This window comes from Podarcis tiliguerta (assembly GCF_965153285.1).
Source record: "Podarcis tiliguerta genome assembly, chromosome: 1".
Classification (NCBI taxonomy): Eukaryota; Metazoa; Chordata; class Lepidosauria; order Squamata; family Lacertidae; genus Podarcis; species Podarcis tiliguerta.
The window spans coordinates 125,444,453-125,470,722 of NC_139534.1; the positions used below are offsets into that span (position 1 = coordinate 125,444,453).

Here is a 26,270-nt window from a genome sequence, read left to right on the forward strand (position 1 = left end):
CCAGGTGTGGGGATTCTGTTTCTTCCTTGCATAATCTGCAGCCGCATCAGCTTGCCACTGTTGGAAGCCCTCCAAACAGGTTGATTGTGTGTCATGCTCAAGGATTATCATAATACACATCAACAGATGTCAATGCACTTCCTTCTTAACTTGATACCCTCCAACAAGAACAGGGCTGCTGTACATTCATCTCCTCTCAGCCTCTGTCACTTCATTCCATTCTGCTGGGAAATGGATCACAATGCCTTCGCAGTGGGTTTGCAGGGGCTCCCAGAACCAAGTGAAATATCCCTTATCTCAATTGCAGGGAACCTGTAGCCCTCACTGTGTTGCTGGACTCCTATTATCCCAAAGAACTAGCCATGCCAGCTGCGACCCATGGGAAATGGAAACCTCAAGACTCAATTGTTACAATATGCTCTATATGGGACGCCCCTTTGGCCTGGACTTGGGAGCTCCATTTGTTGCAAAATGCCGCAGCTATACTGTTTAAGAGAACAGATTATCACCAGCACTCGAGTGTTTTAAACTCTGCACTGGCTGCCCATAGGCTCCTGGGTCAGGTGGGATGCGGGTGGCACTGTGGTCTAAACCACTCAGCCTCTTGGGCTTGCCAATCAGAAGGTCAGCGGTTTGAATCCCCACGATGGAGTGAGCTCCCGTTGCTCTGTCCCAGCTCCCGCCAACCTAGCAGTTTGAAAGCGCATCAGTGCGAGTAGATCAATAGGTACCACTGTGGCGGGCTGGTAAATGGCGTTTCTGTGTGCTCTGGCTTCCGTCACGATGTTCCGTTGCACCAGAAGTGGTTTAGTCATGGCTCGGAAGCTGTCTGCGGACAAACGCCGGCTCCCTCAGCCTGAAAGCGAGATGGGCGCCGCAATCCCATAGTCGCCTTTGACTGGACTTAACCGTCCAGGGGTCCTTTACCTTTTAACTTACCTGGGTCAGGTTCAATGTTACTGTATTAATTTACAAGGTCATTTACAATTTGGATCCAGGATACCTCAAGGACCACCTGATCACTTATATCCTTGCCTGATCATGAAGGCCCTTGAGGGGAATCACTGTTTTTGGTCTCAAATGGTTCAGATGTTCATGCCCCCTCTTACCTGTTTATTCAATATTGTGGGCACAATTTTATGGTACTCCCTTCCAGTTGGGGTCAGACAGGGTCACTCACTACTGGACACCTGGAACCTAATGAAGACTTTATGGTTATTATTATTCCAGCAAGCATTTTAATTTTGATTTGCTTTAATGGTTTTAATTGGTTTTTATTTATATTTATTTCATCTTACAAACGATTTAGAGACCATTGCAGTAAAGCAGAATATAATTTCTTCAAATAAAGAAAGGTAAACAAAGATCTAGGGAGCCACAGATATCCTGCCTTGCTTCATCCTTGCAAGGAAATATTGTAGCACAATATATGGATGGTTGGATATAGGAGCAAACAGTGGATAAAATGAATTAGGAGATCTATCTCTACCATTGACAGCTTGCCTTGGTCAACCACCCATGTATTCACTTGTAGAGAAAATACCAAAGAAGAAACAAGGAGGCATTTCCCCCACTAAACCAGCTTTTGCCAACCTAGTGCCTTTTTGGACTATAACTCCCATCATCTCTGACCATTGCTGGCTGGGGCTAATGGGAATTGGAGTCCAACAACATCTGGAAGGACATCAGGTTGGGAAAGTTGCACTAAGCCCATGATATTTGGTCCCACTCAGAAAATATTTGTTCACCAAGGAAAGCTGTTTTGTTGGTTTGTTTCTTACTACATGTTGGATTTTTGTCCCTTCCAGATTATTTTCCGGAAAATCAGTGATGTCAAAAAAGAAGAGGAGGAGCGTCTGCGTCAGAAGAACGAAGTGACCTTGAGCATCCCCGTGGACCACCCGGTGAGAAAGCTCTTCCAGAAATTCAAGCAGCAGAAGGAGATGCGGAACCAAGGCACAACCATCATCGACCCAGAGAGGAATAGCCTCCAAGTGGAGACCCGGACCATCCAGAATGGGTCCTCCATCACTGGCACAAGCGTGGTCACCGTGTCTCAGATCACACCCATCCAGACATCCCTGTCTTATGTGAAGACCAATGAGGTCATCAAACAGAATAACCGGGATGCCATGGAGCTGAAGCCCAATGGCAACAGTGAGCAGAAATCCCTCAAGGTGACCAGTCCCGTGAGGATGAAAAACGGGAATGGGAAGGGGTGGCTTAGGCTAAAGAACACCATGGCGGGGCAGGAGGAGAAGAAGGAAGACTGGAACAATGTCACCAAAGCAGAGTCCATGGGGTTGTTGTCTGACGACCCCAAGAGCGGCGACTCGGATAATGGCGTAACTAAAAACCCACTGCGGAAAACGGACTCTTGTGACAGTGGGATCACAAAAAGTGACCTTCGTTTGGACAAAGCTGGCGAGAACCGGAGCCCCCTGGAGCACAGCCCCAGCCAAGCGGATGCAAAACACCCCTTTTACCCCATCCCCGAACAGGCCTTACAAACTACCCTCCAGGAGGTCAAACACGAACTCAAGGAAGATATTCAGCTGCTAAGCAGCAGGATGACTGTCCTGGAGAAGCAGGTGGCCGAGATCTTAAAGATACTGTCTGAAAAGAGCACGCCACCGACACCTTCTCCCAAGTCCCATTTGCCCCCTAAGCTGCCGTCCCAAATACCTTGTCAGGATATTTTTAGCGTTTCGAGGCCTGACTCACCTGAATCAGAAAAAGACGAGATCCACTTTTAATAGATATGCCTATTTCTCTTTCTGTACTCTGCGTTGTCTCCGACTAAGTTGGAGTAGGTCCATTAGACTGAATGGGCTTAAGTTGGTCACGCCCATGCATTTCAATGGGTCCTCTCTGGATGTGACCAACATTGGATACAACTATACGGGTATGCTGTGAAATGAGCAGGCACACACAGAGAGAGACATACACACATGTATATATAACGTACCAGAACAGGTGTATATGTTCATGTGTGTGTGCATATGTGTGTGTGTAAAATATATATATATAAAAACATATATATTTTCACTTGCATTCGATATGACTTGAACACACACACAAAAATGGATTTTGATATGTAAATATTGCATGTCCAGCTGGATTCTGGCCTGCCAAAGAAAACAGTTATTAACATAGATATTGCTTGTATAATATGCAGTTGACTGCATGCACACTTTCAATTTATTTATAATCTCTATTATAGAATAAAAGGATGAATTTTGTTAAAAAAAAAAAAAAGCAACGAAGGCGACAGTGTGCTATTTAAAGAATCACAGACCAGTTTGCCAGTAAATAAATTGAACATATTATTTCAAGTGTGGGGAACATGGGTGTAGCCAGAGGGGCAGCTGCCTCCCCAATCAATCCAATCAATAAAAAATACTAAATACTAAAAGTAGAAATTGTAGAAAGATTTCGACAGAATTTTCTGAGCGCTTGGGGTCAAAAGTAATTTAAAACGACCGCTGTTGAGACATTTCATTCTGAATCTGCTAGACAGAGCCAGGTGGAGGATGGTGACAGGTGGGTGTCCTGACCACCCCCCCCAAAAAAAAAACCATAAACCCTGGCTACTCCCATGGTGGGGAAACATTTAGGGCTGGTGCCATCTAATAACGTACTAATTTATGGAATGGTATAGGATGTCAAAAGTAGGCCAATCCCTGGATTCTGTCTCTTTGTCACACTCTTGGACCAACAACCTGAAATGGGCTGGGGGACAGAGCTAAGCAGATACGTCAGTGGTTGCTCTTTGCACTGTATGGTACTAGGTAAATGGCCAGTATCATAGAATCATAGACTTGAAAGAGACCACAAGGGCCATCGAGTCCAACCCCCTGCCAAGCAGGAAACACCATCAGAGCGCTCCTGACATATGGTTGTCAAGCCTCTGCTTAAAGACCTCCAAAGAAGAAGACTCCACCGCACTCCTTGGCAGCAAATTCCACTGTCGAACAGCTCTTCCTGTCAGGAAGTTCTTCCTAATGTTTAGGTGGAATCTTCTTTCTTGTAGTTTGGATCCATTGCTCCGTGTCCGCTTCTCTGGAGCAGCAGAAAACAACCTTTCTCCCTCCTCTATGTGACATCCTTTTATATATTTGAACATGGCTATCATATCACCCCTTAACCTCCTCTTCTCCAGGCTAAACATGCCCAGCTCCCTTAGCCGTTCCTCATAAGGCATCGTTTTCAGGCCTTTGACCATTCTGGTTGCCCTCCTCTGGACACGTTCCAGTTTGTCAGTGTCCTTCTTGAACTGTGGTGCCCAGAACTGGACACAGTACTCCAGGTGAGGTCTGACCAGAGCAGAATACAGTGGCACTATTACTTCCCTTGCTCTAGATGCTATACTCCTATTGATGCAGCCCAGAATTGCATTGGCTTTTTTAGCTGCCGCGTCACACTGTTGGCTCATGTCAACAGCCTTCCTCAACCTGGTGTCTTCCAGTTGTTTTTGTACTCCAGCTCCCTGATCATTGGCTCTTGCTGGCAGGGGCTGATGGGAGTTGCAAGGCATCTGGAAGCTACTGGGATGGGAAAGGGTGATCTCCAACTCTGAGCTACATTCAGGAGGTGCCAGTGCTCCAGAAACCACCATCAAGGATTCCTACATATATTAGCCATCCCTCTCTTAAAGTATTAGCAATATTTACATCAGATGAGACCAATTGTGGGTCCAATGGTCAAGAAGGCGGTTTCTGCCCGTGCTGTAGAGGGAACTGAGGGGCAGATGGGGCTCATCAGCCCACCAAGGAGAAGGAAAACTCTGGTCCTAAACCTCTGCTGCCTTGCGGGTTATACTCATTCATGAGGTAGTTTATTGGGAGTAAACCCTGCGGGAAAATCTACCCTTGTGGGATGTCTTCAGGAGAAGAGAAGAAAAGTACTAAGGAGCGAACTGTACACAAATCTGCAGTAGAGTCCCTAAGACAGTTGGACAACGCCTTGTACGCCTCCTTCCGGCAACTCCTTCAGCCAAGCTGGTGCCAAACATATCGCTCGGTTTTCCTTTCCTCAGTGAGGCTGAGAGGGGGAGTTTGGTGTCTTCATACACATTATCTCCTCCCTGCACCCACCATAAATCTCCTCTAGAAGGTTGAGAGGGAATGCAGAAGTATGAAGGGGTGACAGGGAGAGAAGAGGGCAGGGAAGTTCCATTGATTGATTGATTGATTGATTGATTGATTGATTTTACTTATTTGCCACTTTCCCACGACGAGCTGTGCCCAAAATGGCTTACAGCAACCATTTAAAACATGGAGGACGTCAAAGCAGAGAACGTTGGAAATACAAATATACAAATTGCATAACATGTCAGTAGGTTCAAAAGAACAAAAACCAACAATTTAGAAAGCACAGAACAACACAAACAAACAAATGTATTATTTGTATCCCACACATTTGACTGGGTTGCCCCAGCCATTCAATAGCACCCAAGAACCAGTTAGGCTTATGTGCATAAATACAGAGCAAAAACAAAAGTAAAGATTCTGCTGTTGGTCTTGCTGCACTCCCAGGAGACTGGCTTAAATACAGTTGGGGGGGGGGTTGGTGGTATATAGTTGGCTCCCCCACCTTTCTCTTCCAAAGGAGGCTGACAACATCAAAAGGCAAAAGTGTTGTGGTGACCAGTGAGGGCAACTGCCAACTGCTCGTGCAGGTCTTGTTTCACTTCAAAGCCATCTCAGCTAAAACTCCTTGCACTGGCAGAACTGTTTACCCGAAAATCACGGGTGGTATTCATTTACTATCATTTATTCATCTGCAAACTTGATGGATAAGGATGGAAGTAGTGAAAAATCAATGCTGACAAGGTTCTCTGCATTCTGCATTCTTTTTCTGATCTTTGGTGGACAACAGGAAAATAACAACAAGCCGTTCATGCAAATATTTATATCTATGCATGCATGCGTGTGTGAGAGAGAAACACACACCCCAGGATGCCCAGTACGCCTTTTAGGGGGTTCTCAATATCATGGCGTGGATGTGTGGGTATTGCCCATCAAATCTATTTATGCTGCATCATTAAAAAAAAACACCAACCACATTGGAGGAAGGGAAATATTTGTGGTGCAAACCGCCTTCCACATTCACTGGGTTGGATACAGCCTACTTAGAGTTGCATCTATGGCTTAGCTCAAGTATCTACCTACCTACCTACCTAATACAGTGGTGCCCCGCAAGATGAATGCCTCGCAAGATGGAAAACCCGCTAGATGAAAGGGTTTTCCGTTTTTCAATGCGCTTCGCAGGACGAATTTCTCTATGGGCTTGCTTCGCAAGACGAAAATGTCTTGCGATTCCTGGGGGTTTTTTTCCGCTCCCCACCCCCTTTTTCTAAGGCACTAAGCTGCTAATAGCCTTTTAGCAGCTAATCCGCTAATCCCTTAAGCCTTTAATAGCCGCTAATAGCCGCTCAACCGCTAATAGCGCTAATCCGCTAATGGGGTTGCTTCGCAAGACGAAAAAACCGCTAGATGAAGAGACTCATGGAACGGATTCTTTTCGTCTTGCGAGGCACCACTGTATCATTATAACACACCTTTTCATCCAAAGAACTCCTGCTGGTATTAGGGATGTAGAAAGGTATCATTTTCCACTCCACCCTGTATTTGTTGCGTGCAGATCACATTTTCTGACCGTAGAAAGCACTTCGGAGGACCAAAATGGCCTATATTTTGGAAAAGGTAAGTTTCTATAAGGGGTGGGTGCGGCAGTGTGGCACCTGTGGGTGCCTGCTTGCCCACCAATACCTCCAATGGTGCCCACGGATGGTCTCAGTAAATATTGTCCAAAGAACCTACAATACATGAGATACTGTCCTATAGGCGACACAACACATATATGCTTCTGCCAAAATATGCTGCATACCTTCTATAAAATCACTTCTAATTTTTGCATCGTTGTCAAAGCCAGCATCATATTATGAAAAGGGTGAGAACTTGGATGATGGGAAGTGTGGTTCCAAACATCTGGAGCCACTGGGTTGGAGATGGCTGATATAGGTCAGGATTGAACCGACTGATGGATAAACAGGCCTGGGGGAAAATGTTGTATCTGGCCCCTGACAGCTATACCAAATTTTAACCCAGGTATCGTAAAATGTGTGTCCAATGTTTCCTGGTGAATGTAAAATTTAAAAAGTTAAGAACAGAGATGTTCTATAATTTGACGTTGCGTCTCTCATTGGGGTGTTACATCTCTCATTTGTACCTATTTGTATGTAACGTTATATCTAAGCCCATATGTTCCAAAGAACCGTGAAGCTCTGAATGCTAGATGCCATTAATGGTGCCTAAATATTCATGTGATGATTCATTCATGTAGCAAAATGCATTTCTAGCTTCCGGAGAGACTCTTTTTGGAGAACAGGGAGGACCTCCCGAGACCAATTATTCGTGGCATATCTTGTTTTGAGCATTTTTCAGCCTTCGTTCAGATTTTGAACTGAGTTCCTGCCCCAGAAAGGTGCAAAATAAGACAGACAGACAGACAGACATGGATACCTGTTCATTGATTCTGAATCTGCACAGAATGAGAACTGAAAAACTATTAGTAGGACCTGTCACAAAATGTTGCAGCACGGGATGCTCCTTTTCAGAATTCCAACCAACCATACCCAGTTTCAGAACACTCCATTCCATTCCTCCTTCCCATTTGCTTTCTGGTCTCCCCGACCACCTCCAATGGCCAGCCAGAATTCTATGGGTGGCGCTGTGGGTTAAACCACAGAGCCTAGGGCTTGCAGATCAGAAGGTCGCGGTTCGAATCCCTGTGACAGGGTGAGCTCCCGTTGCTCAGTCCCTGCTCCTGCCAACCTCGCAGTTTGAAAGCACGTCACAGTGCAAGTAGATAAATAGGTACTGCTCCGACGGGAAGGCAAACGGCGTTTCCATGCGCTGCTCTGGTTCGCCAGAAACGGCTTAGTCCTGCTGGCCACATGACCCGGAAGCTGTATGCCAGCTCCCTCCGCCAATAAAGCGAGATGAGCGCTGCAACCCCAGAGTCGGCCATGACTGGACCTAATGGTCAGGGGTCCCTTTACCTTTACATTTATCCTAAATACTACTACTACTAATAATAATAATAATAATAATAATAATAATTTATTATTTGTACCCCGCCCATCTGGCTGGGTGTCCCCAGCCACTCTGGGCAGCTTCCACAAAGACCAAAAATACACTAAGATGTCACACATTAAAAACTTCCCTGAACTTACTGAACTTCGGCAAACCTTGGGGTATTTTGCAAGCCCTCTGGTATCTCCCTCTTGAGTATGGTTGGTGTCATTTTGTCTAAATAAGGACTGGACTTGAAGGGTTGAGTTTGCTCTGAGTATAGAGGATTAACCTTAAAGATGATTTCTGAACTTTGTCCTCAGATGCCTTTGGCAGAAAACTCTTTCTGGTTTCCGGTGCTGCTTGGTGTGTAAATGGAACGAGCGGCCTTTCTGGACATCCATGCTAGATAAAACTTCACACCTTTTTGCAGTGAGGGAACATGTCGCAAAATGAATCTGACCTTGCAAATTATTTGCCTCCACAGTGTCAATTACACTTCAGGTGGTATCCTGGTAAGAAGAAGAAGAAGAAGAAGAAGAAGAAGAAGAAGAAGAAGAAGAAGAAGAAGAAGAGTAGTTTGGATTTGATATCCAGCTTTATCACTACCTGAGGGAGTCTCAAAGCGGCTAACATTCTCCTTTCCCTTCCTCCCCCACAGCAAACACTCTGTAAGGTGAGTGAGGCTGAGAGACTTCAGAGAAGTGTGACTGGCCCAAGGTCACCCAGCAGCTCATGTGGAGGAGCAGGGAAGCGAACCCGGTTCACCAGATTATGAGTCCACCTCTCTTAACCACTACACCACACGGGCTGTGGGTTTTTCCAAAAGGAGGACCTTCTGAAATGTAGGCGAGGTGTTTCCGAGGTCAAGGTCAAGTCAGTGAGCCTGTAGTGCTCATAAGAAGAGCCTGTTGGGTCAGGTAATGGCCTATCTAGTCCAGCATCCTTTTCTTACAGTGCCCAACCAGACGTCCACAGGAAACCAGAAAGCTGGAATTCAAAAGCATTCCTACCTTTGACTGTGGAGGCAAAACATAGCCATCCTGGCTTGTAGCCATTGCTAGCCTTCGCCTCCATGAATTCATCTAATCCTCTTTTAAAGCCATCCAAGTTGGAGACCATAACTGCCTCTTGTGGGAGTGAGTTCCACAGTCTTTAAAAATATAAATATTGGAAATTTTATTTACAACATAACACAAACCCCACACCCCCCAATATAGAAATCGACCGTCATTAAACATGAACACAACATACAATAAGCATAACAGACAACGATACAAACAACCAAATAAAAGACTTCCTTCATCCTGTATCTGGCCTCCTTATTTACTTCTTAGAAACTGTTTCCTTTATGAATAATTATTAAGATTTTTCTAATTATAACTTAAATATCCACAAAGTCTCCTGCAGACATTAATCGAAACAAGTCCAGGTATCTATTTTAGGGCACTGTCTTGTGAAGTATTCTCTGCATTTCCCCCATGCTTTTTGAAACTCTTGTCTAGTGTGATCTCTAATTGCCTCTGTTAATCTAGCCAGTTCAATATACTCTAACAGTTTGTCTTGCCATTCGTGAGTTCCACAGTCTTAACTACACGAAGAAGAACTCTGTCCTGAATCTTCCAACAATCATCTTTATTAGATGTTCTTGATTTCCAGCGCTATGAGAGGAGAATAAACTTTTCTCTATTAAAAAAATTGTTTTTTAAAATTTCTATCATGTCACCTCTTACCTTTTCTCTAAACCAAAGAGTACGAAATGCTGCAATCTTTCCTCATGGAAGACTTGTTCCATCCTTCTGATCACTTGGGTTGCCCCTTTCCAGCTCTACAGTCTCCAATCCACAGCTACCGAGTTGCACTCAACATTGGGGGAGGGGCATGCTGCGCATTACGCATGCTCAAGACATCTGTCGCATCAGGCGAGGCTGACCAGGACTCCTCCCAGTGCGACATTCATGCACTGGTTGACCCAGGGCAACTTCCTGTCAGTCCACACAGCATCTGGAGATGGTGGTCAGCCCAGGGCAACATCCCACCAGGCAACGCCATGTCGTGTTGACATTCTTCCAGGCCTTCTCTGCCCCCTCAAGATGGGGGAGTCTGAGGCTCATCCCAGCAGACAATAGAGGCCTCAGTCCCATAGAGTTGATGCTCCTGTCAGGGACTGTGTGATGGCCTGGGACTCGGGCTTGGACTCAGAGCCGGAGGAGTCTCAGTCCTCACTGGATCCTTTGCCTCAGGCGGCATCTGAACCTAGTCTGGGGCCTGATTCTGAAGAGCCCCAGTCTGCACAGGTTCCCCTGCAACAAACAACAGCTGGGCTGAGTCAGGGGCCTGAGCCTGCCCTGGCTCCAGATGCGGGGATTACCTCGTTGCCTCCAGCTGGGCCATCACTTACAGCTGCTCCACTACCAGCTGGGTCAGGAGAGGCTGAGGCGGCCTCTGGGTCTAGTAACCCACCGACATCTCCCGAGCTGCAGAGACTCAGGTCTGAGAGGGAGGAGTGCTTGCCTTCGGGTGAGACAGGGAGGTGAGTCGTCAGGGGATCAGGACCGACCATTACCCCGACAGAGATAAAAGGCTGCTGGTCCCTGCCCCAGGTTGCAGGAGCAATGTTGCTGTTTGCTAGAACCTGCCTGTGATCCTGTGTCTGACCTTGCCTGGTTTCCTGCCTTGGCCCTGTTGGACTGAACACTTGGATTTAGAACCGGACATGGACCACGTTACTCGGGTTACCCCTGGGCCCAGCACAGACTGGACAGAGGAGGAATGGTGGAGACTGCCTCTCCAGCAGCCTGACCCTTCCAGAGAAGAAGACTGTTCCGAATTACAACAGGGGTTTGGTTTGAGGGAGATCACAGTTCAGAGGCAGATGAGAGGGAAAGCTGGGAAATAATGGGAGTGGAGGAAGAAGAAGCATCAGAGGGGCTGACAGCTGATAGACATGGTGTCTTTAGAAAGCATTCCAGATGCCCCCCTCCACTCCCAGAACCTGGCAATCATTGAAAGTAGGAGAGCAAGGAGCTCAAAGGCAGAGGGCGCTTTTCAGCACCCATAGCTGTGACGCATGAGAAAGGAAGGGGGGTGAGGACTCACTCGGGGCAACGCCATTATTCCAAGAGGCAGCATTTCCAAGCCTCTCTCTGTGAATATTAATAAAAAGCAGTTGGTAAGAACTTTTCCTTGTCATATCAGTCCCTGCCGTCCTGCCCTGGGGGTTGGATCTTCTGCCACCTGAGAGCTCCTATCTGAAGTGAGGCAAACAGAACTGTACATAGTATTCCAGATGCGCTCACACCATAGATTTGTGTAATGACATTTGTGTATCAACAGTTTGAACTTCAGTTCCTTTCCTAATGACGCCTACCATGCAATTTGTTATTTTCACAGCTACTACACACTGACCAACATTTTCATTAGGTAAAGGGACCCCTGACCATTAGGTCCAGTCGTGACCGACTCTGGGGTTGCGGCGCTCATCTCGCTTTATTGGCCGAGGGAACCGGCGTACAGCCAGCATGACTAAGCCGCTTCTGGCGAAACCAGAGCCGTTTATCTTCCCGCTGGAGTGGTACCTATTTATCTACTTGCACTTTGATGTGCTTTCGAACTGCTAGGTTGGCAGGAACAGGGACCGAGCAACGGGAGCTCACCCTGTCACGGGGATTTGAACCACCAACCTTCTGATTGGCGAGTCCTAGGCTCTGTGATTTAACCCAAAGCGCCACCCGCATCCCTAACATTTTCATTAAGTGACCTCAAAGTCTCATTCCTGCTCTGTCACGGCCGACCAGTTCAGACCCCATAAGTGTATTCGTGAAATTAATATCTCCCCCCCTCCTTAACATGCATTTCACTTTACACTTCTTCCATTTGCTCACATCCCGTCAGGGAAAGGGATTGGGGAACAATTTAATTGGACATTTTCATAAGAACTTAAGTCCTCGTCGTAACACCATTTCCTTAAATGCATGGCATTTCGCTAGGGCAGCATCGATATACGATCAAGAATAGGCAGCGAATAGAAATGGCAAGTGTTCCCCAGGGGATTCTCTCAATTCGCAAGCAAGTGACGTTTGCTTGTCATATAGCGAACGGAGTAATTTGATGCCTCTCTGACATCAAGGCGAAGTACATTTCAAGGAGATGACCCATATCAATGGCTGGCTGCCGAAAACGGGCAACTTCTAAAAGGCCAGCAAATAAATAAATTAGCAAGCATTGAGTAAAGTCACCTCTTGAAGTCAGACATCAAAGAAAGTTGCTAATGGATGTGTACACGAGATATATAAAGCCCTTTCTCCCAGACAAATATTGTTAGTCATTGAAATTTTGTTGGCTTCCCTTGAAATTTGTGCAGAAGTTCACGGAAACTGGACAAATGTTGCTTTGTTCAAAGCTCTGTGGAAATCTAGTGAAAGGAAGTGGTGCTTTAAAGCGTTTGTTACTGTTTATCACCCCACTCAAAGTCTATGGGTCTTAACAGCGCTTCATTGGGGCGAGATTATGCTCTGATTTCTTTGACAGTCTGCAAAGGGTCAGGGTATTTGTAGCTATGTTGGCCCTAAAGATTGGTGTTTAAAACCATGCAGTATCTGGCACAGAGCATTAGAATTTCTACAAGAGGCAGAAAAATAAATAAGTTAGGGGTTTGTGGGTTTGTGTATGTATGTGTGTGTGTGCACGTGCGCACGCTATTCTTAAGGAAATTCACCAAAATCTAGACTTCCCACATTGGTTGCCATACGTCTGAATTTTCCCAGACTCTAAGTGATTTCCACCCGGAAACTGCTGCCGACTACAGTATTCTGGCTATGCCTGGCAAATTCTGGACATTTGGCAACGCTAATTAAGAGGTCCCCCAAGACCCTCAGCAATTTTCAAGTGGTACTGGGCTGCTATGGGGGGGGGGTGGGATTTGTAATCCATTGTTGTAGAGCAAATCTGAATTCATTCCCAGCAGGAGCTGTGCAGCTGCTGGGTGAGACACACCCACTGCTAGAAAAGATGTAAATGAAATAAGTGCTGGAAGAATTCAGGGGAATCCCCTCAACCAGAGTGGCAAAGTCCAGTGGAGAAGTTGGACATGATCTCTTAACATCTGTGCTGCCCAGTGCAAGGATGGAGATACTGTGGTCCTCCAGATGTTGCTAGAGAACAGCTCCACTGTCCAGGTTAGCTGGAGCTGATAGGAGTTCTGCTGTTTGGCAGCGGAACGGTCTCCCTCAGGAGGTTGTGGGTATCAGGAGCTCGCCCTACACTCAAGTAGGACCCTGATAGAGACACAGGCCCAACTGGCATGTTCTCTCCCTCCTGGCCAATCGTTCGGGAGCATCAAAAGCTTTATTCAGCCTGAACATCACAGCGAGCGATGCCAACAGACACCGGCACACTTAGGGATCTGCAGAGTCTTCGCAGCTTGCGTACCAGACCTCAGCAACTCAGCATTTTGGCTAATCTACTTTATTTACATATAAACACACGCGGAGCACTGCAACATGGCTCCCTCTCTCTCTAGCATCAGACAGCAAAGAAAAAACAAAAACAAAGGACAATAGTCCCACTTCACGGAACACAGTAACACAAACATCCTGTCTCCGTCACTTCCACTCTGTGGAGTCAAAACATATAGAGTCATGTGAAAGACAACAATCCCATGACTGCAATTACAGAGCAGGAATTCTAACAGTGGGCTCTCCTTCCTTGGAGGTTTTCAAGCAGAGGTTGGATGGTCATCTGTCATGGATGCTTTAGCTGAGAATTTTGGTGGTTTCATAGCTACTCATGGAAGGGCTACTCTGGATCCTAGCCAGAAAACATTTTATTGACCATCTATCAACACAGAAGGGACACAGGTGGCACTGTGGTCTAAACCTTGCCGATTGGAAGGTCAGCGGTTTGAATCCCTGCGACGGTGTGACCTCCCGTTGCTCAGTCCCACCTCCTGCCAACCTAGCAGTTCGAAAGCTTGGCAAAGTGCAAGTAGATAAATAGGTACCATTACAGCGGGAAGGTAAACGGCGTTTCCGTGCACTGCTCTGGTTTCACCAGAAGCGGCTTAGTCATCTTGGCCACATGACCCGGAAGCTGTACGCTGGCTCCCTCGGCCAGTAAAGCGAGATGAGCGCCGCAACGCCAGAGTCGTTCGCGACTGGACTTAACTGTCAGGGGTCCTTTACCGTTTTATAAACACAGAGATGTGTTTCACCTGTGGGATAACGGTGGCCAAACGATATATCCTCATCAGGAGGAAGCTTCAGAATCAGTTCCCCTCTCTCCATCCCATCCTGTGCTTGAAAATAAGTCTACTTTCTCATTCTCTCCAGCCTGGTAATTGGGAGGGACACAGAGGCACCTATCCTCCGAGAAACTCATTTTACACTCCCTTAGCCAGAGACTTTCCAACTGGCTTCTTCCATCAATTGTGCCTTAAATAAATGTAGTTTACCACAGCGATAGCTCTACTTCCCTCCTGTCTAACGTGCATGAATTTCCTCTTCATTTCCTTTGGCAGCCCTTAGGGCTTTGTTCCTGTCATCCTTCCCCCTCAACTTCATCATTCCCTTCCCTTCTTTTGCTGCTTTCTTTTGCTGTTCCAGCTTCTTCGCTCTCTCCTTTTGCAAGCCCACACCCTAAACTCCCTCGACAACTAGAACTGCACCTGCAACGATAAGGCTCTCTGCTTTTCAGGCTTGCAAGCAAAAGAAATTAAGTGATGAGGATGATAATAATAATAATAATAATTTATTATTTATACCCCGCCCATCTGGCTGGGCATGTAATGTGGGCATGTATCTGTGAAAAGAACATGCAAAATTGTGCTAGATTAGGGAAAATATAGATATTAGGGGAAATGTGCCTTACAAAAAAAAAGTGGATATTAGGAAATTGGCATACAAAAATGTGGATATAAGAAGAAATTTGCACTCAAATGCTAATGAGTTTTCACGAGGACTTACTTTTTAAAAATGCAAATGGGTGTGGAAATGGGTTTTCTCTCTCCTCGCTCAATCCCTACAACAACCCTGTAAGGTAGTTTAGGCTAACTGGTAGTGACTGGCCTAGGTTCACTCGGTCTGGGGCTGTGTGGAAATTTGAACCCTGGACTCCCAGGCCCTAGTCCAACACTCTAACCAATGCAGTGCAATGTCTTGAGATCACTTGCGAAAATGTTCATCTATTCATTTCCCTTGCCCTCACTTGCCCTCGCTTTCCTTTGCCTTAACAAGCTCTGAGTGACATCATCACCACGGAGCCCAATCAGATTGGCTGTGCAGGACCACCCTCTTCATTCCGTGCTCCCTGATTGGATGGTGCCGCTCATGGGGCTGAGCCAGGAAGAAGAAAGAAATTGAATGTACTGGGGAGAAACAGCTGCTGCCAGCACATAAAGCAGTGGTACTTACCAGAAGAGTGGGGAGCGAAAATTCCTAAAATAAAAATGGCTTCAGTTTTCAGGGGAAATGGCTATATCTTATCTCAAAATCAGCACTCAAGAGTTTTTGACACGAGCGTAAGAATCATGTTTCTCGAACCATTTGCATTCAGGGCCATCACCATTTAAATCAATGGCGGCACTTGGAGATGCCGGCTGCATAATGCCGCCGTGCAGTAAATTCAATTTATTGAATGGGGCGAAGCAGCGGCTGGCGACGGGGAGTGCTGCTGCAGGTTAAAAATAAAATAGCCATGCTCTGGGAGTTCTTGGCCAGGCACCAGTAAGACAATAAAGATTTATCTGCAGATCCGTCATCCCAAGCAGGGCCGTGGAGCATGCAAAGCAAGGGGATTTATTGATCGCTACGAAATAGCTTACTTAACGCTAAAACGCGCAAGTGGCTTTGCAAGACGTACAGTCCTCCCATTCCAGTAAAATGGCTGCAGAAGAGCTTGGCATTGATTTGCATGGTCAGCCTGGCAAAGGAGGCCTGTAATCTCTCAGGGAGGAAATGGAGGATGTTTTAAACACATTTCCCTTCCTAACTCTTTTATTTTGCCTCCCTAACACCTCCATCATTAGGCTCAGACCCAGAAACCGGTTCTCCATACAGGTTTCCCCCCACTATAGCTCGGTGGTTGAAAACATGAACAACCATTGAGCTATAGCGTAAAACTGTGCAAAGAACCGGGTTTCCGGGTTCGAGCCTAATATGGCCACCTGTCAAAGATTCTTTAGCTGAGGTTCCTGCACTGCAGGGGGTCAGACAAGATGGCCCTTGAGTGCCCCTTCCAACCCTACCATTCTATCATTCCATGTTTTGCATGCAACAGGTCCGTGGTTAAATCTCTGACATTTCCAAGTTGAAACTCAGGGGAAATACTCCTGGCTGCTGCCAGTCTGTGTAGACAATACTGAGGTAGGAGGGCAATAGTAAAGCAGCTTCCTATGTGTCCCTACTGGGGTTGGTGGGGGTTGGGAGAGAGAGAGAAAATGTGAATCTGTTGCAGGCTCAGCCCCCACCTCCTCCTCTGCTGCCCGTCCTACGTCTGCAGTGCTTTCTGCCTCTTCTTCCTCTCTCTCACTCAAGCCTATTGCTTGCTCAGCATCCAACCATTCTGCCCCCGCCCTTCAATATAATAATAATAATAATAATAATAATAATAATAATAATAATAATAATTTATTATTTCTACCCCGCCCATCTGGCTGAGTTTCCCCAGCCACTCTGGGCGGCTCCCAATCAAGTGTTAAAAACAATACAGCATTAAATATCAAAAACTTCCCTAAACAGGGCTGCCTTCAGATGTCTTTTAAAGGTAAGATAGCTGCTTATTTCCTTCACATCTGAAGGGAGGGCATTCCACAGGGTGGGCGCCACTACTGAGAAGGCCCTCTTGTCTGGTTCCCTGTAACCTCACTTCTCACAATGAGGGAACCGCCAGAAGACCCTCCGCGCTGGATCTAAGTGTCCGGGCTGAACGATAGGGGTGGAGACGCTCCTTCAGGTATACTGGACCGAGGCCGTTTAGGCTTTAAAGGTCAGCACGAACACTTTGAATTGTGCTTGGAAACGTACTGGGAGCCAATGCATATCTCTCAGGACCGGTGTTATGTGGGCCCGGTGGCCACTCCTAGTCACCAGTCTAGCTGCCGCATTCTGGATTAGTTGTAGTTTCCAGGTCACCTTCAAACGTAGACCCACATAGAGTGCATTGCAGTAGTCCAAGCAGGAGATAACCAGAGCATGCACCACTCTGGCGAGACAGTCCGCGGGCAGGTAGGGTCTCAGCCTGTGCACCAGAAGGAGCTGGTAGACAGCTGCCCTGGACACAAAATTGACCTGTGCCTCCATGGACAGATGCAAGTCCAAAATGACACCCAGGCTGTGCACCTGGTCCTTCAGGGGCACAGCTATCCCATTCAGGACCAGGGTGTCCCCCACACCCACCCGCCCCCTGTCCCCCAAAAACAGTGTTTCTGTCTTGTCAGCATTCAGTCTCAATCCGTTAGCCGCCATCCATCCTCCAATCGCCTCCAGACACTCACACAGGACATTCTCCGCCTTCACTGGTTCTGATTTAAAAGAGAGGTAGAACTGGGTGTCAACCTGTCTCCAGTGTCCCACCACCACTCCTCTGGGTCGGAGCCTTCCTTTTCTTAGACTTCCCTAGGCGGTTCTCTGGCTGGAGCCCCCCCCCCACTCCTCATTGTCCAGCCCGTCCCTGACAGCCAGTTACTGTCTGACCAGCCAGTTTACATCATCCCACATTGCTAGTTCGACTGCAAAAACCTCCTGCAGCAATTCAAAAGCCAAATTACAAAAGAGCGGTGATTGCAGGTGAAAAGACCTGTGGATGAGCCCCCGGCTCCTTTCCTAAATGGTGAAAGCCCGCTGTCTCTCTGACAAAAGGCTAGCAACGGGAGAAAACCCGACTGCCGCTCACCTTCCCAATTTTTCTGAGATGAAAATTAAGGCCTTTCATGACAAACTCTGCAGGAAGCTGCCCTCCATTTCGTGTTTGGCTCGGGTATACTTTTGACACAGCTGCAAGGATATCGGAACTAATTGGCATGCCTAAACAAGGCACACGTGTGCGAATCTATTTTTATTTTATTTATTTTATTTTATTTTAAAAAAGATTCACATTTTCCTCAAGGAAAAATACTTTAGTTCTGTATCCAGGTGTTCTCATTGCCACAGGTGGTGGCAGGGATTTGGGCCCTGATCCAAATAAACAGAAACCTTTTGTCGAGAGAAAGTGCGGAGAGGCATGTTTTTCTCCCGATCTTCATATCGCTTTAACTCGCAGGGATCCAATGCAGCTGAATATTGGAAGACTTGGGACAGACGAAAAGAAAGGACTACTTCATGCACCACATAGCTAAACTGGGGGACTTGCTCCCACAGGGGTGGGCATCAACTTGCGTAACTTCAAAAGAGAATCGGGGCAAAATCCTGGAGGAGAGGGCTATCAATGGCTTTCAGCCATGATGGCTACGATCTGCCTCCACGGTCAGGGGTAGTATGTCTGTGAATACCAGTTGCTTGGGAATTGCAGGAGGGCAGAGTGTTGTGCAGAGATCCTGCTTTCAAGCTTCTCACAGGCATCTGGGTGCACTGTGAGAACAGCTGTCGACCAGCTCCATCTGGTATGTAGGTTGGGACCCTACCTGCCCATGGGCTGTCTCGCCAGAGTGGTGCATGCTCTGGTTATCTCCTGCTTGGACTACTGCAATGCGCTCTATGTGGAGCTACCTTGAAGGTGACCCGGAAACTACAACTAATCCAGAATGCGGCAGCTAGACTGGTGACTGGGAGCAGCTGCCGAGACCACATAACACTGGTCCTGAAAGACCTACACTGGCTCCCAGTATGTTTCCGAGCACAATTCAAAGTGTTGGTGCTGACCTTTGAAGCCCTAAACGGCCTCGGCCCAGTATAGCTGAAGGAGCGTCTCCACCCCCATCGTTCAGCCCGGACACTGAGGTCCAGCTCCGAGGGCCTACTGGTGGTTCCCTTGCTGCGAGAAGTGAGGTTACAGGGAACCAGGCAGAGGGCCTTCTCGGTAGTGGCACCCGCCCTGTGGATCACCCTCCCATGAGATGTCAAGGAAATTAATAACTATCTGACTTTTAGAAAACATCTGAAGGCAACCCTGTTTAGGGAAGTTTTTAATGTTTGATTATGTTTTAAACATTCTGTTGGGAGCTGCTCAGTGGCTGGGGAAACCCAGCCAGATGGGTGGGTATAAATAAACTGTTGTTGTTGTTGTTGTTGTTGTTGTTGTACTACAGGATGGGCTCTGGGCTCTTATGCTTTTAAGGGGATCAGACAAACAGATGGAGGCAGTGGCGTACCATGGGTTGCCAGTGCCCTGAGCTGCCGTCAGGGACGGCAGTGTATGCGTGCAACTGCCATCTGTCCTCCCTCCCTCAGGGCCTCCCTGCGCATTTACCTGCATCATTCACCTTTGCTATGGCACTGTTTAAATGGGGGTTGGGAAGAAGGGGCAGTGGGAGAGAAGGAAACGGGTGGAGTACGTATGTGCATTCAACTGCCTAGAGTGTCCACATCACCCAGGAGATCGCAGAGATGAGAAAAAGAAGAGTTGCTTCATTGTCTGGAGAGGCCACTTCCTGGTTTCCATTTTCCACAGAGCCCAGCAATGGAAGCACATGGCTGCATTGAGGCAGCACTGGACGTTGAAATTTCGTGCCCTCCAATAATTTTGTGCCCAGGGTCATCTCCCATGTGCCCTCCACACACTATGTCACTGCATGGGGAGTCAGGCTGTGATGGCCTGGGACTCGGGCTTGGACTCGGAGCCAGAGGAGACTCAGTCTGCACCGGATCCTTTGCCTCAGGCATCATCTGAACCAAGTCTGGGGCCTGATCCTGAAGAGTCCCAGTCGGCACAGGTTCCCCTGCAACAAACACCAGCTGGGCCGAGTCAGGGGCCTGAGCCTGCCCTGGCTGCAGACACGGAGATTACCTTGCTGCCTTCAGCTGGGCCATCACTTACAGCTGCTCCACTACCAGTTGGGTCAGGGGAGGCTGAGGTGGCCCCTGGGTCTAGTAACCCACCGACGTCTCCTGAGCTGCAGAGACTAAGGACTGAGAGAAGGAGAGACCTGAGTACTCACAGAAGGAGTGCTCACCTTCGGGCGAAACAGGGAGGTGAGTCGCTGGGGGATCAGGACCGGCCGCTACCCCGACAAAGATAAAAGGCTGTCGGACCCTGCCCCAGGTTGTGGGAGCAACGTTGCCATATGCTAGACCCTGCCTGAGATCCTGTACCTGTCCTTGCCTGGTTTCCTGCCTCGTGTCCTGCCTTGGCCCTGTTGGACTGACTCCCAGCGGAACCTTCGGATTCTGGACCAGTCCTGGACTGTGTTTCACAGGTTACCCCCAGGGCCAGCACACAGGCTATCAGTGGCTACTAGCCACAATAGAAAATATGGCTGCCAAGTGAGCAGTAATGTTCCTGGAGCTGACAGATCACATGGACTTTGGCATGCTTTATGCAAGGATGGGACACTGGTGGCGCTGTGGGTAAAAGCCTCAGCACCTAGGGCTTGCCAATCGAAAGGTCGGAGGTTCGAATCCCCGCGGTGGGGTGCGTTCCCGTTGTTCGGTCCCAGCGCCTGCCAACCTAGCAGTTCAAAAGCACTCTCGGGTGCAAGTAGATAAATAGGGACCGCTAACTAGCGGGAAGGTAAACGGCGTTTCCGTGTGCGGCTCTGGCTCGCCAGATGCAGCTTGTCACGCTGGCCACATGACCCGGAAGTGTCTTCGGACATCGCTGGCCCCCGGCCTCTTTGAGTGAGATGGGCGCACAACCCTAGAGTCTGTCAAGACTGGCCCGTACGGGCAGGGGTACCTTTACCTTATATGCAAGGATGAATCCACCCATAGTGTAACAAAGGAGCAGTAGAACAGAGGTGGTGAATTTGCTTCTATTTGTCTGTTGATCTTCTCCTGATTTTGCCGATCTGATCTACTGCAGAGGAAAGACAGGACCGCCATCCATGGCCAAGCGCAGCTAAAGACAGGTTTATTTGCTGAGATAATGATATCCATTTTCATATCAGTAAGTGCAAGGGAAAGATGAAACCAAATCTACCAAAGCTGATTCTCCCTGATAAATGTACAGCTTAACTGTGCCGAAAAGCTATTAGTTGGTTGATAGGGGTTCACCCTCCCTCTCCCTCCTGCCCCAATCAAATGCCACACGTGATTTGGGGGGAAGAAAATTCTTGCAAACTTGGAAAAGCCATAAAAAAATCCCCGCACACATCCCAAGCGGGTTCAGATATTCTTCTATAATTATTCTGTCCCCTCTTTATTAAGAAAGGAAGAAGCAATTGGAAAAACATCACTGTTTACCCATGCATTTGACAGCTGAAAGTTTCTGTTCCCGCCAGCCTTGAAACTATTGCTGTGAGACCGATTTGTTTTTAGTATGCTATTATTTCTAGCTGCATTGTTTTAACACTAACATGCAGATAGATAGTCAAAGCTGGGGGGAAATATGGGAGAGTCGTACGTCGAAAATGTTGTCTATAAGAATCAAAGAAAATTATTATTAATTAGTTTGGAGATTGGTATTTAACACCAGTCAGATTAAATCAAATAAACAGGGAATATTTGGTGTTATATTGGAGGGGATGCCAGGAAACCGGGAATTATGTTCATATGTGGTGGGGGTGTAAATATGTACAATTTTTCTAGCAAAGGGTGCTTAAGGAGATAACAGATTTCTTTTTCTTTTTTTAATAAAATTTATTAGATCTTTTATAATTATAAAAAGAAAAACAATGAAGAAAAACAATACATAAATTCAACAAACAATACATCAACAATAAAAAAGAGAAAAAACAATACAACAATACAACATAAAAAAACAAAAACACACATCCAAATTTTGTATCTAAATCTTTCATTAGCTTATTTCATCGACTTCCTCGCACCTCCCTTTTTTGTATTCTAGTTCAAATTATTTAATTTAAATTATAAATTATTTAATTTAAATTTTCCACTTTAACACATTAACACTTAATATTCATATAATTCTTAATAACTCTTCTGCTAAAACCATATAGCTTCATTCCAATATACTTCTAACATTCATTAATTTTGCAGTATTTCTGTAAATATACTTTTTTTCCCCAATCTTCCATCGACTCTTCTCCCTGGTCTCGGATTCTGCCAGTCATTTCCACCATTTCCATGTAGTCCATCAGTTTCATCTGCCAAGGAGATAACAGATTTCTTTCTTTTTTCCATAACTGAAATCTGCACTGAAAGGGCACAGATTTCCCAACATTTCACATGTCCAAGCTGCTGGGACGAGGGAACTGAAAGCACTACGAAAAGAGGACTTCTCCAGAAGTTTCCAACAGTTCTACGAACGTTGTCAACAGTGCATTGTATCAGAGGGGTCCGACTTTGAAGGCCTGTAAGGTATGTATGCAAGGCCTGTATGCAAGGCCTGTATGCAAGGCCGACTTTGAAGGCCTGTAAGCAAACTATGGCAAGTTCTTAAAGAAATGGGAGTGCCTGATCACCTCATCTGTCTCCTGAGAAATCTCTATGTGGGACAAGAAGCTACAGTTAGAACTGGATATGGAACAACTGATTGGTTCAAAATTGGGAAAGGAGTACGACAAGGCTGTATTTTGTCTCCCTGCTTATTTAACTTATATGCAGAATTCATCATGCGAAAGGCTGGGCTGGATGAATCCCTAGCCGGAATTAAGATTGCTGGAAGAAATATCAACAACCTCAGATATGCAGATGACACAACCTTGATGGCAGAAAGTGAGGAGGAATTAAAAAACCTTTTATTGAGGGTGAAAGAGGAGAGCACAAAATATGGTCTGAAGCTCAACATCAAAAAAACGAAGATCATGGCCACTGGTCCCATCACCTCCTGGCAAATAGAAGGGGAGGAAATGGAGGCAGTGAGAGATTTTACTTTCTTGGGCTCCATGATCACTGCAGATGGTGACAGCAGCCACGAAATTAAGAGACGCCTGCTTCTTGGGAGGAAAGCAATGGCAAACCTAGATAGCATTTTAAAAAGTAGAGACATCACATTGCCAACAAAGGTCCGTATAGTAAAAGCTATGGTTTTCCCAGTAGTGATGTATGGAAGTGAGAGCTGGACCATAAAGAAGGCTGATCGCCGAAGAATTGACGCTTTTGAATTATGGTGCTGGAGGAGACTCTTGAGAGTCCCATGGACTGCAAGAAGATCAAACGCATCCATTCTTAAGGAAATCAGCCCGGAGTGCTCACTGGAAGGACAGATCGTGAAGCTGAGGCTCCAATACTTTGGCCACCTCATGAGAAGAGAAGACTCACTGGAAAAGACCCTGATGTTGGGAAAGATGGAGGGCACAAGGAGAAGAGGACGACAGAGGACGAGATGGTTAGACAGTGTTCTCGAAGCTACAAACATGAATCTGACCAAACTGCGGGTGGCAGTGGAAGACAGAAGTGCCTGGCGTGCTCTGGTCCATGGGGTCACGAAGAGTCGGACACGACTGAACGACTAAACAACAACAACAAAGGTATGTATGTCTGAATATTTCTCGCTGTCCGATTTCTGTGATCATTCACTGAACTTTCATCTCACATCTGAACTTTCACATAGTGATATGATCTTCTATGCATAAGAAGCAACTTATTGAGCACTGCAGGTAACATTCAGCTAAGTTTTACTGGGTAGACCCATTGTAGCATCCCTACATCTCCATCCTATCACCCGGGCATAGGCAAACTCAGCCCTCCAGATATTTTGGGACTACAACACCCACCATCCCTGACCACTGGTCCTGTTAGCTAGGGATGATGGGAGTTGTAATCCCAAAACATCTGGAGAGCTGAGTTTGCCTATGTCTACTATAACCTCTCCTTTCCACACATATCACCCACCACCCTGACAGGCATTTTGCTGGTTATATAATGGTAAACAAAGGGGGCAGGCCATCAGGTTTGATTGCAGTTTGAGGGAAACAGTAAGTAAACTTTTGGATGTGCCTCTCGCCTTCCCCTCTGACTGATCAAATCCATCAATTACATAGCTGCACTGCACAGCCCATTGGCTCCAGAAGAGAACCATTTAAAGTCAATTGACCTCCTCTGGAGTAAATGGGCTGTAGATTGCAGGCACATCAGTGTCTCTTTGTTGAGCACGAAAGAACAGCTTTTTGCGCTGCTGGGGAGGCGAACGCCAAACAGACAGAATTTCAGGCGCGTCACGTGTGATGCAGAGGGGGAAAGGGGCAATTTGTCAAAGATGACAAACGGAATACAGGGTAGGTCCCGGTTTCTTTCAGAAAGGCATGCATGTAATGTGTTGCTTGGATCTAAGGAATGCTGGCCTTTTAAAAAAGAAACCCATATGCAGAGATAAAGCTCAGTGGTAGGAAAGCGAAGAAACGTCCTGGTTGAATGCCTTTCTAGCTTAGAGAAAATGCAAGTGAGAGGTGACATGATAGAAGTTTGTAAAATTATGCTTGGCCTGGAAAGTGAAAAGCTTTTATCCCCCCTCTCACAAGACTAGAACTCATGGGCATCCAACAATGATGAATGTTGGATGATTTGGGACAGATAATGGAATGACCGCTCCCCACATTAAATGGGGGGCGCTCTTTGCGTGGTCGCGCTCAGCCCCCTGGACCCTATACGGCACCATTAGCACAGGCTTGGCTTCGCCTCCCGCCAGGTGGGATACCCTGAGGTCTCCGCCTACCAGTTGCCCAATTCCACCTGGGGAGGCGTTGCCAAGGTGATCAGGCCAGGTAGGGGGAGAGACTACCTGCCCACAAAACAGGGGGAGGATCTTACCTGGGAATCATCAGTTGGCTCCAGAGCTTCTCCCACCCTACCCACCCTCAGTTAAGACTTCTTTTGCAGGTTAACCTTTTCTCCACAGATATGCGGGCGCTGCAACGTCAAGGTCGCTGTTGAAGGGCCGGAAAGGAATTCTCCTGCATTGGCAGATTTGCCTTTCCCGTGGCAAAATGTCACAACTTTGGTGGTATCAGGCCTTGGGTGGAATCCTTTAGTCTATCTTCCCTGAATGGGGGCATGGGCGTGTAGCGGTGACCCACGCCCCTCCTCATTGTGGCGGCGATACCAGGGTTCCCCATTAAAGGGGTTGTTTGAGGGGAGGCTCTGGCCATACGCCTAGAGGTCGTCATTGCTCTCCCCTGCGATGGTGGAGTAACGGGGGTGGGCTCTCTCTGCTTGAACGTATGTTCTCCAGAGCCAGCCCACCCCCCCCCACACACACACACTGGATAACCCTGATATTCCCCAGATCCCCGGCAGAGGACTGGGAGGGATAAACTATTGGCAAAACCTATTTGGTGTTTCACAACTTTCTGACTAGTTACAGGACCTTAGCCAGACCTAGCAGCGTAAACGCAGAATCCACGGAAGCAATTGGCGACTTGGCTGCAGACAGGATAGACGAAGCAGGAACCAGGAACTTGTAGTTAGGTGTTTATTGTATACAGTGGACTGTTAACAGGAACAGAACATGGATCTTATGCTAGCTCTCTCTGATACGACTCACAACTCCTACATTGACACACAGAACTCTGAACCTCTGAACTAACACATTCCAGTTAGTAGGCCATTAATTATCACTCCCTTGAGAGAGCTTGACCAATCAGGGAGCGGTCTCCATGTCTCTGTTATCACCAGGCAGACTTACTCCTTCAGATTGCCTTCTGGCTGGCTGCCAAACCTTAATTGACTCTGTGTGAGTAGCTGCACGTACACAGTTTCCCAACATAAATGGCCGGCGCCTGAGCCAAGGTCTACCCACATCTGAAACATAATAAAGTTGTGGCCAATTTTAATCCCATAGCACGTTGTCTTGAGTCGTTATTCCACACGGAGGCCGCCCAGGGTTTGGGGGACTCTGCCTGTCCACACAAAGGATTTCTTCATGCAGCACACAGTTAAACTGCTGAACTTGCTCCCACAGGAGGCAGTGATGGCCACAAACTTGAATGGCTTTGATAGAGAGTTCAACAAATTTGTCGAGCAGAGGGCCATCCATAGCTGCTGGTCATGAGAGCTCTGCTCTGCTCTGCTCTGTTCTGCTCTGCTCTGCTCTGCTCTGCCTCCAACTGCTTCGGCCTCCTTCCAGTTGCTATAAACCGCTGCAGTTAGGGAAAATATACAAAACTAGTTCAAATATATGTTGGAAGTGTAAGGAAAAGGAGGG

General features: G+C 47.0%; 1 protein-coding gene across 1 annotated transcript in view; it reads left to right on the forward strand.

Annotated features, from left to right (window-relative positions):
• KCNH5 (potassium voltage-gated channel subfamily H member 5) overlaps positions 1-3,008 on the forward strand; it is a 182,363-nt gene extending 179,355 nt beyond the window's left edge. The window contains exon 11 of the mRNA XM_083434865.1: positions 1,809-3,008. Within this exon, the coding sequence (XP_083290991.1) occupies positions 1,809-2,756 (948 nt within the window). The 3' untranslated portion in view covers positions 2,757-3,008. The remainder of the gene's footprint in view (positions 1-1,808) is intronic.
• Positions 3,009-26,270: the final 23,262 nt, after the last annotated feature.